General features: G+C 51.5%; 1 protein-coding gene across 1 annotated transcript in view; it reads right to left on the reverse strand.

Moving 5' to 3' along the window:
* Positions 1 to 5,617: 5,617 nt before the first annotated feature.
* The window catches only part of PEBP4 (phosphatidylethanolamine binding protein 4), a 211,838-nt gene continuing 206,906 nt past the window's right edge, over positions 5,618 to 10,549 (reverse strand). Inside the window, exon 6 of the mRNA XM_008063571.1 lies at positions 5,618 to 5,709. Coding sequence (XP_008061762.1) covers positions 5,618 to 5,709 — 92 coding nt within the window. The remainder of the gene's footprint in view (positions 5,710 to 10,549) is intronic.

Consider the following 10,549-nt stretch of genomic DNA (forward strand, 5'->3'; position numbering starts at 1 on the left):
ATCACACAACTCTTGATTATCTCTGGGCCTGTCCATCATCTCTCTTACCACACGGGAAGAGCCTCTAGAGGACAGAAACCTGGGTGCAAGGGGGTTGGGGGGGCAGGGGTGGGCGTGGGCAGGACCTGTGGTTTAGAGGTGGGATTTTTTTTTTTTTAGAGATGGGATCTCAATGTGTTGCTCAGGCTGGTTTCGAACTCCCGGCCTCCAGCAGTCCTCCTGACTCAGCCTCCCAAAGCATTGAGACCTTTTAGGTTTCTTTTCTGGTACCTTCAATTCTTGGCACTTAGCTGGGCCTTCATAAATCCTGGAGAAGGACTGCCAGCACTGGCTTAGCAGATAGCATGTCCATAAGGTATCAGTGTCTTTGAGGTGATCTAAATGTGCACGTTCAGCTGTTCTGGCATGTGGGTGGGTGTCAGGGAGTCATGGCGGTGGGAGGGTATGGGGAGAGTGTTTGGGCTCCCTGGCCCTAAAGGAAGCACACTCAGTCTGCTCTCCTGCTTTTATCAGGGGACTGGGAAACAAAGTTAGGACTCAGGGACCTTGCTGTTCCTGCCTTTCTGGCAGATTCAGCCTCTTTCCTCTTAACCTACGACTCTCTGCCACCTGATGAATGCCAGTGCGGTGGAGTCTGGCTCATGAGGAAATTAAGGGGTGCTTCGTGTCCTGCTCTCTGTCCTGGAGTGTAGGTGCAGGCCTGTGGGCTCCTCCTTCCCCACTCCAGGTGCTAAGGGTCCCTGAATGGGTTTTCTTTGGCTTGAGTCTTGGGGGGACTGACCTAGCTGCGGCTTCTGGGAACTTCCAGGGTCTCCAGCTCCCCACATCTGTAAACTCCTCTTTAACTTGGGCCTCCCATGAGGGAGGGGTTTCTGGCTCCTGCAGCAGAATGCCCTCAGTTCTTTTTCCTTCTTAATTCTGGGAAGGCTCATTCTGTCCTGTTCTGGTGGCTTCCATTCACTCCCAGCCAAAGGGACAGTGGTGGCAGCTTTCTCTATCACTCCCCAGTATAACCACATGGAATCTCAGAACATTCAACTGGAGGGGGCCTCAGAGAACACCCATCCCAAACTATTTTATAAATTAGGAAACTGAGACCCAGGGAGGGCAGCTGATTTGTCTACGTTCACATAGCAGTGAATGGTGGAACTGGTACTCCCGGTCAGTGTTTTTTTTTTTTCCCCTGGACCAGAAAGCCTTGTCTTTATTTTCTATTTTTTTCACTTTCTCTTCTTTTCCTTTACTACTGAAACATTTCATTTTTTCCTTTAACATTTTCTCTCTGTTAAGCAGAATGACTTGTATCTAAAGGTTCTAAATGGCACTTGGAACTGGGACCCCTGTCTGGCACAAGTTTCCTTTGTCCTTTTGAAACCCTTTTCCCCTTTCTTGTCCTTCAGTCTCCTAAGATACCCAGGGTCCCTGTCCTCTCACTCCCTGAACTGTCATTTCCAGCTCCTGTTTTTTTTTTTTCCAACTACCAAGGCGGAGGTAGAAGGAAACCCTCAAGGAATTGGCTCTTTTCTCTAATCACACTTTCCTGATCTTTAAAATGAAGAGAAAATCTCAGAAGGGAAAATATGGGCACTTGTTTATGTGTGTGTGTGTGTGTGTGTGTGTGTGTGTGTGTGTGTGTGTGTGTACGCATCTCACGTGTCTCCCAGCAGCTCCCGGGGGTAAATGGAAAAGTTAATTAGCACCAGGATGAAAGGTGTTCTGGGATAATTGCAGGTACTATCAGGACAGCTAGGAGGGTGAGGCCTGAGGCTTCTAGACATCCTAGGGAGTGGGCAGCCCCTAGCCCCACTCCTGCAAAACAGATAAGACACCTGGGGAGGATGAGGGGAGGGAGCATTCTGAGTGAAGGGTCTTTGTCTTTACAGGGAAATGCTTGTTAGTTGCTAAGGAACTGGGTTGTCTTTCCTGATCCAAGGCTCCCAATGTTTTGCTTAGCTTGGGAGGGGGATGCTGAGCTGAGGCTTGAGGCTTGAGGCTCCCTTGGCAGCCAACCCTTTCCCTGGAGCTGCCGAGCCTCTGATGGGTCTCTTGGGAGGACCCTCTTCTGGGAGAGATGGTTCTTTCCCATTTCCCTATGCCTCACAGCTGGCTCCAGCCGAACTGGGGAGAGCAGGTGAAGTGGAGGCAGGCAAGGAGAGGAAAATGCACATATACACGGAACAGCCTGCATGCCCGGCATTGTGCTCAGCTGCTGTCCCTGTTAAATGCTATCTCATTTAACCATTTAACAAAACTTTGGAGGGAGACTTTTATTTCCATTTTTTTACTGTGCTGTTTTTTGCAGTCGAAACACAGCTTTGGAGCGGTTGCCGAGGTCATGGGGCTATCAAGTGGTAGACATCCTATGTGAATTTAGGTCTGCTCAGTGAGAAAATTGTGCTTTTCAAACTACACCCTCTATGCATGTACTAGGCTTTCTCCCTATCCTATGGCTGCTTGAACTTGACACCTGGATCCATCCCCATCATCATCATCACTATCACCGCCACCACCACCTTAGTCTTCCTTGGTGGCTTTCCCTCCTGTTTTGCTTCTCTTCCCTAGGAGCAGTTATGGGGGAGAGGTAATTCAATGGGCTGAAGGTGGTAAAACTGTTGGATCGTGGCCTTGGGCAGAGGCGGAGGGATGGTAATGGCCTTGGGCTGGGCCAGGCTGTTGCTTGAATATCCAGAAGCCCTCCCCACAAATCACACTTTGTCTAGGATAGCTTAACTTGGGGGAAGGGAAGGCACTTGGGGAATATTTCCCTTAAATTCTGGATCTTTCAGCTTTCTCTCATTGACCCACTCCAGCTCCTGAACATACAGATATGCCCTTTATTTTATATATCCCAGAGAGTGAAGTCAGAGTACTGTTCACCTCTAAATACTATGTGTGAGAAGGCTTGAGTTAATACCCGATTCCACTGTGACTAGTTGTGGAACAGGGAATGGGTTCCTTAACTTATGGGAATCTCAATTTCCTCACCTATAAAATGAGACTAGCACCTACTTTATTAGACTGTTGTGACAATGAAATGAGTGAATATGTATAAAGCCCCCCCAAGAAGGCTGTGAAGCCACATTAAATGAGATACCATATGTTAGGCATTTGGCATAGTACCTGGTATGCAGAAAGTGGCCAATAAATGCATCTGATAATAATGATGATAACAATTTCAGTTATCCTTATCCGGATAAAGGGGTCACTAACACTCCCTTGCGTTTTTCTTGGCTGCTTCATTAGAGCTCTCACAACAACTTACCTGTCTATTTTGTTTCTTCCTGGAAAAGGTCGTACAAAGCAAAGGGATGACAGGCCCAAATAGTTCTGCAGACAGAAAGCTGAGTCAAGGCTGGGTTTCCCCCAAGGTCCTCTTGGCCTCCAGGTTTCCCCTCTCTGCCACTAGGACCGCCTCCCTTGTGGTTTCCAGGGATGTCTGGTAGGGCTGGCTTCAGCCGAGAGCCTGGGCCAGCTTTGTTCTTTTTTCACATTTTGGGGCCAGAAGGGTGGAGGTCTCTCCAGCAGTTGAACTAAAAGCCCAAGACACCAGGTCAAAAGAAAGGAGGAGGTGGGGGGGAAGGAAAGAAAGCAAGCCGATAATTTCCTCGAAGGATAAACATCCGATTTTTTTCCCTCACCCAAAATAAACATGCTAGCCACAAGGAATTAAAAGCAGAAGAGGGGAGGATGTGTCTCAATTTGGGGCTGCTCTAGGAAGCTGACCTTCTATTTATCCTGGCCCTGGGCACCGACCAGAGCTGCCAATTACACCTTGGGCCTGGTGGAGTGGGGGCTGTGGAGGGAAGGTCCCAGAAGGTCCCTTCTGAGGCTGCCTTCTGTGACACTACAAATGGACACATCCTTTGGCTTTTTATTTTTTAAATCTGCTTGCGGGCTTGCCTGATGGGTTTGGAGGGAGTAGGGAGGCTCCATAGTTCCTACTGCCCGGGCTTCCTTTTGGCCCAGGCTGGCATCAAATGCCCTTCTAGAACACAAGGATTTGGTGTCAGAGCTGAATCTCTCAATGGTGGGGGCGGGGGGCATCATCTAATTCCCTCCCTATTCTTAAACTCAGTCTCCCATCCCATTGCATTCTTCACATCCCCACCACCAGTTTGAACTAGTTGTCCTACGAGCTAAAAGTGTGCTCAACTAGGCTGGGGTGGGGGCGTCAGGTATGGTCCCTCTGCCTTTCAACTAACATGGAGCACATCTCTAAGAAGGAAATAGCCCGGTGCCAGTTGCAGCCCGTTCCTTTCATCTGGGGATCTCAAAGCACTTTGCACACATGAGTCACCAATGTTGCTGCATCCTAGCCAAGGAGAAGGGGGTTATTAACTCTTGGAGGGAAACTGAGCTGGAGGGGGTATTGGGTAGGGGGTGCTGAGAGGACTGGTGTGGGGGTGGGGGAGTAGAGGAGCCAGGGTGTGAATGAGACTGTAGCAGACACAGGCCTCCCTTGGGTCTTTGGGTGGGAAGGCCAGGAGGCCAGCAGAGGAAGCCCATGATGTGAGATGCTGAAAATCCTTCCTTGCGGAAGCCATCTAAAAGTGTACATCTGATTATGGCACTTACCCCTCTGATCTGTTTATCACTCAGTCATTTCCCATTGCTTTTATGAAACAATCCACACTTTAATGTGGAGACAAGGTCTGGCCTGGCCTGGCCTTTGTCCATTCACCTGGCTATTCTCTCCCTTGCATACTTTTCGGCAGCAACCCCACTCCACTGACCTTTCATTTCCTGGAAGATGCCACACATGCCCTTGCTAGCCGCAGGAGCTTGGAGGAGCGCTGGAATGTTCTCTATCCCTGTCTCCACTCACCGAGTTAACCCCTACGCCACTTTTCAGCCCCAAGGTTAAACATCACTTCCTCTGGGAGGCCCTGCTTAACCCTTCAACCTTCCCCCTCTCCAGGAGAAATCAGGGCCCCTTTCTGTCCTCATGGCATGCCTCATGACAGGTTAGAATTTGCTTGTGGTTACCGGATGGCTATTTCTCTTCCTTCCTGGACTGAAAGCTCCTTGAGGCAAGCCCTGTTCACCTGTGTATCCTCAGAATCTAAGCGGAAGGGCAGGCACTAACCAGCATGACAATATTCATTTGAATGTATGTTGAATGTTGGAACTAGAAAGATTCATGGTGATAAACCAAACCCCCTCTGCCACTTCTTCCTACCTCAGTGTCACAGCTGAGGAAGCAGAACTTTAGAGACGATAAGCAACTCACTCGAGGTCACACAGAGTCTCAGTGGCAGTTCCAGCCTAGAGATCCCCGCGTCCTGCCTGTCCATCTAGCCCACCCCTCCCCCACCACTTGCATGTACAGGAATGCCCCAAACCCCAGTGCTGGGTATTGGCTGACTTCCTCTTGTGGATTTTCAAAGGAATACAGATTAGGAAGCAAAACACCAAGCAAGCCCTGGGTGATTTTTTTGTTTTTAATTTGGAAGGAAAGGGGTTCCGTACCCAGAGGGGGTTCCATACTCAGATCGTCAGTGGTGGGCACCGTGGACACACGTCTGAAGGTGGAGACTGTGGTCTAGCAGGCAGTTATCTCTGCTCGAGTTTGTCCCTTGGACTCACCACTACCTTCTCCAGTTGCCTGGAGGGGTAGCTAGTTCATGGGATTCTGGGTCATGAACTGGGTGCTTCCTCGCTTTTTAGTTATTTGGTAGTGGCTCAGAAAGTCATCCATCCTCCAAAATTCTGGAAGGACAAACATACAGGGAGGCGGTGAGAAAGAACCATGGGCCTGCGGGAGTTGGGCTGGCAGGTGATGACCTTGACCATTGGACTGAGAGGGAATAGTGCCTGGGGGAGCCTTCTGGTTCTGTCACAGAGGCAGCTCCTGGGAGTCAAGAGAGCCCTTGAGCAGTGGCAGGGTCACCTGCTCCCCAGGGGACTGAGAGGCCAGACCGTGACAAAGATGCCTGGGTCCCCTTTCCCAGCATCTCTATTTAGCATAACTCCACCTCCTCCTTCCTATTCAGAAAAGAAGTGCCCAATCAGGCGGGTTACCTGCTTCCTCCACCCACCCCACCCCCTCTTCCTGCAGGCCCTCCTCACCTCAGGACTGAGGCTTTCATGCTTCTTTTATTCACACCTGGTCACCCCAGCTGCTGGTGCTGAGATTGGTGAAAGTGTCTGTACTGTTCTTTCAATCCTCTCCCCAGAATCCCTACCACCTACTCCCCAGGGAAGCTCATGCAACAGGGTTTCTGCCCCATGGCAGAGGTCAGAGGGCAGTTCCTGGATCCTGGTGGGGGAGCTGGGGCCTGGAGAAGCCCAGTCAGTGCCCAGGTTGGAGGGGAGAGGACACAGGGGCATGGAGGACGGCACAACTTCTGGGGCAAGTATGGACAGGCCTCGTGCTAGGGCAAGGAGGACACAGCCCCGGGCGTGGAGAGAAGCTGAGAGAAGTGGTCCGAGGCATATTCCCACGCTCTTGTTTCCCAAACCCTGGGCCTCAGGCACCCTAGGTGGATGGTTGCCGGGAAAATGCAGGCCACCCAGTTTAATCTGAACTTAAGATAAATAATAGTTTGTTGGGGTGAGCCCCACATATGTCATGGAGTATACATATACTAACCTTTTTATTATTTTAATTCAAATTGAACTGGGCACCCTTCATTTTTTCCCCCCTTAAGCCTGCCAATCTTCCCTAGGTGGAAAGAATGTTTAGGGAAGAGCCTGCCGGAGCAGAACCAGGCAATGACCAGTATGCCAGGGACCCATGGAGACCACCTACCCACCCACTTGTCCTCAGCCTGCACCCACCACACTTTTCATAATCATGAAGACAGCAAGCCCACTGAAGCGCTTCCCCTCCTAGAGGCTGCTGGTGCTTCAAAGATATTCTCAAGAAGCGGACAATGTTTAACTCTCAAATCAAAACAATAACAACAATAATGCAAATAATAATATCAATAGTAATAACACACCCATGACAGTGCTTCCTATATGCTAGGTCCTGTTCTAAGAGCTTGACACCTCTGAATTCACTTAATCTTCACACCAATTCTAAGAAGGGAGGACTGTCATTATCCCCAGTTCACAGATGGGATGATGGAGACAGAAAACATGTTGCTGGTGGGGAAGCTGCTTGGAGGGCAGGGATCGGGGGAAAGCCCTTTGTGGGTTCCCTCGTGTCCTGTCTTAACTCAGTGACTGCATGCTCAACTGGGGCCCACGAGAGCAGGAAAACAAGGGGTTTCAGGGGTGCTCTTGTGGAAAGGGAGACAGAGGCGCTGAGAGAGCCTCTCTCATCGGATGGTGTGCCGGCCATGGTGGGGTTCCACTAGGAGGCTTTGTGGCAGCTGAGTGTCCTGTCAGAGGTGCTGCACCTGAGCCCCTGCAAGCTGGGAGCCTGGCTGGCTGGAAAGGAGTTATGGTGTCATTACCCTGGGAAAATGCGTCTGTGCATATGTGTGCATGCATATGTTCATGTGTATGTTTGTGTGTGCGTGTGCATGCCGGGGAAAGCGCTCATGAGTGAATTGATGTGTGGCAGTCACGGGGACAAGGGGACCTTCCCCATCAAGTGGGCAGGAAGGAACCTGCGTGGCAAGGAGGGAACTGAAACCCATCACGAGACCAGGGCAAGCTGACAGAAAGAAATCCCCTGCGCCTCGAGAGAGACCTGACTCCCCTCTCCTTGTTCAGAAGCCTCTGAGCCTGCGGTACCCTGGGGCCTCCTGTTGCCTTCCTAGTCCCATTTCTGACAACCCTGTGGTTCTCAGATTCCCTGGGGTGGCTCCTGAAACCCAGGCCCTGTGCCGGCCAGCCTTTCCCACCTCCTCTCCTGGCTCGGCCATGACTCCTTACACCCCCTGTTTCCTGCCACAGAGGGCAAGAGGAACTGACCCCATGCAAGTTCTAGAAGGGAGAGGGGTGAGTCAGGCCCTCGGGTGTGTCGGGAGAGATGGGGAGCTAGGAGACTGTGGCTTCCGTGGTCTCCGCTCCGAGGAAAGCCCCTTCCTGCATGGCACTGCTCTGTCCCCAGCGGCAGAGCTCGCTCTATGCTGGAAGGGGGTGGGGTGGTGCCGCTGTCTGTGCCAGGCCAATCCACTCATACCCTGGACTCACCCAGGCTGCGCTCTTCCTGGGACGAGGGCAGGGGTGTGTGTGCACTCCAGAGGCCTCTGTGGTGGGGAGGCCTCCGCTGAAGGGAGAAAGGAGGAGAAAGCTGTCTGATACCTGTCTCCTGAGCCAGCCGGGGGCTGGAACACAGAGGTCTGGTCCACTCAGGGCAGGCCTCCTGCATATGACATGCAGGGGAGGGTCCTTGCTCAACCTTAGGGGGTGCCGTTCCCATCCTGCGTAACCAGACATAGTGGCCCTGCCTAGAGTGCTGATAGGAGACATGGTAGAGATGAGAGATGTTAGATGTCAGAGATGCTCCAGATGGGGCCAAGGGGAGAAGCCTTCCTTCTTCCCTCCCTTCCTTCATTCCTTCCTTCCTTCCTTCCTTCCTTCCTTCCTTCCTTCCTTCCTTCCTTCCTTCCTTCCTTCCTTCCTTCCTTCCTTCCTTCATCTCTGGCTGTCCTTTCTCCCTCTCTCCCTCTCTCCTTCCCTCCCTCACTCTCTCTTTCTTTCTCTCTCTTTCTTTCTTGACAGAGTCTTGCTCTGTTTCCCAGGCTGGAGTCTAGTGGTACCATTGTGGCTCATTGCGGCCTTGAACTCCTGATCTTAAGCAATACTCCTGCCTCAGCCTCCTGAGTAGCTGGGACCATAGGCATGCTTCACCATACCCGACTAATTTTTTTTTTTTTTTTTTTGAGTTGGAGTCTCGCTCTGTCACCCAGACTGGAGTGCAGTGGCCGCTCCCGGCCACCGCAGCCTCGACCTGCTGGGCTCCGGCGATCCTTCCGCCTCAGCCTTCCAAGAGTAGCCGGAATTACAGGCGTGCACTACCACGCCCGGCTGATTTTTTTGATTTATTGTAGAGATGAGATCTCGCTGCCCAGGTGGGTCTCGAACCCGCGGGCTCAGGCAATCCACTCACCTCAGCCTCCCAAAGGCGCGATATTACAGGCTGAGCCACCGAGCCCGGCTCGACTAATTTTTAAAAATGGATTTTTTTGCAGAGATGGGGTCTTGCCATGTGGCCCAGGCTGGTCTCAAACTCAGCCTCAAGTAATCCTCCTGCCTCGGCATCCCAAAGTGCTGGGATTACAGGTGTGAGCCACCAAACCCAATCCCCAGATAACCATATCTAAAAACATCAGGGTTTTCTGAGCTACCACTGTGTGCCTGATCTCCCACTAGACTTAGGGGGGAATGAATGTCCCCTGTATTCTGCGGCTGGGAATGTAGAAGCTTTAGTCCCAGGGACTGCAATGCAGGAATGTTTGGAAACAGTCCTGGGGCAGGCTTTGACAGTCACTTTCTCCAACGCCAGCTTCCCAGCTTTGTGGGGCTGCTTTCCACTGTTTGGGAGTGGCTTATCATGTGTAACTGGCCAGGCCATTGGGTGTGTTAGGGCTAAACAGGCATCCAAGAGACTAAGATTCCACCAAGTCTCACTACTTGGTCCCCTTGCAGGACTCAGGAGAATGGAGTGGATCACTCCTGTGCTTGAACGTCCATGCTGTGTGCTGAGGGGTTCAGAGCTTCTCTGGGCCTCTGTGGGGGGAGCTGTCTTATTCTGTCTCCTGCCCTTAGTGAGTTTCCAACATAACACAGTAATGCTGTCTTTTTTTTTTTTTTTAAGTTGGAGTCTCTCTCACCCAGGTTGGAGTGCTGTGGCAGGCTCACACCTATCGCAACCTCAACCTGCTGGGCTCAGGTGATTCTCTCACCTCAGCCTTCCAAGTAGCTGGAACCACAGGTGTGTGCCACCATGCCTGGCTAATTTTTTGATTTATTGTAGAGATGAAGTTTTGCCAAGTTACCCAGGCTAGTCTTGAGTCCTTGAGCTCAGGCAATGCTCTCTCCTCCATCTCCCAAAGTGCCGGGATTATAAGCGTGAGCCACCATGCGCAGTCATAATGCTGGATTTTTTTTTTTTTTTTGAGTTGGAGTTTAACTCTTGTTGTCCAGGCTGGAGTGCAGTGGCACACTCACTTCCACCCCAGTGTTGCACCTGCTGGGCTCAGGCAATCCTTCCACCTCAGCCATTCAAGTAGCCAGAACTACAGGCGTGTGCTACTGTGCCTGGCTAATTTTTGGCTTATTGTAGAGATGAGGTCTTGCCAAGTTGCCTAGGCTGTTCTCGAACCCATGCGCTCAGGTCATCCTCTCGCCTTGGCCTCCCAAAGTGCTGGGATTATGGGCTTGAGCCACCACACCCGGCCCATAATGCTGGATTAATAGTAACCTGGTCCTTCGAAGGGTGGCCTTGGCTAGTAGCACAGCTTTGTCTGGGTGCCTGGCCAGTGGGGTCCTAAGCCAGTGAGGCCCCAGATTCCCTTCAGTGGACTCACTCTTTTTTTTAGTTGGAGTCTCACTCTGTCATCCAGGCTGGAGTGCAGTGTCACGCTCACTGGCCACCCCAGTGTCGACCTGCTAGGCTCAGGCAATCCTTCTGCCTCAGCCTTCCAAGTAG

Source organism: Carlito syrichta, unplaced genomic scaffold (genome assembly GCF_000164805.1).
Source record: "Carlito syrichta isolate Samal-C Ts95f unplaced genomic scaffold, Tarsius_syrichta-2.0.1 Scaffold306946, whole genome shotgun sequence".
Taxonomy (NCBI): Eukaryota; Metazoa; Chordata; class Mammalia; order Primates; family Tarsiidae; genus Carlito; species Carlito syrichta.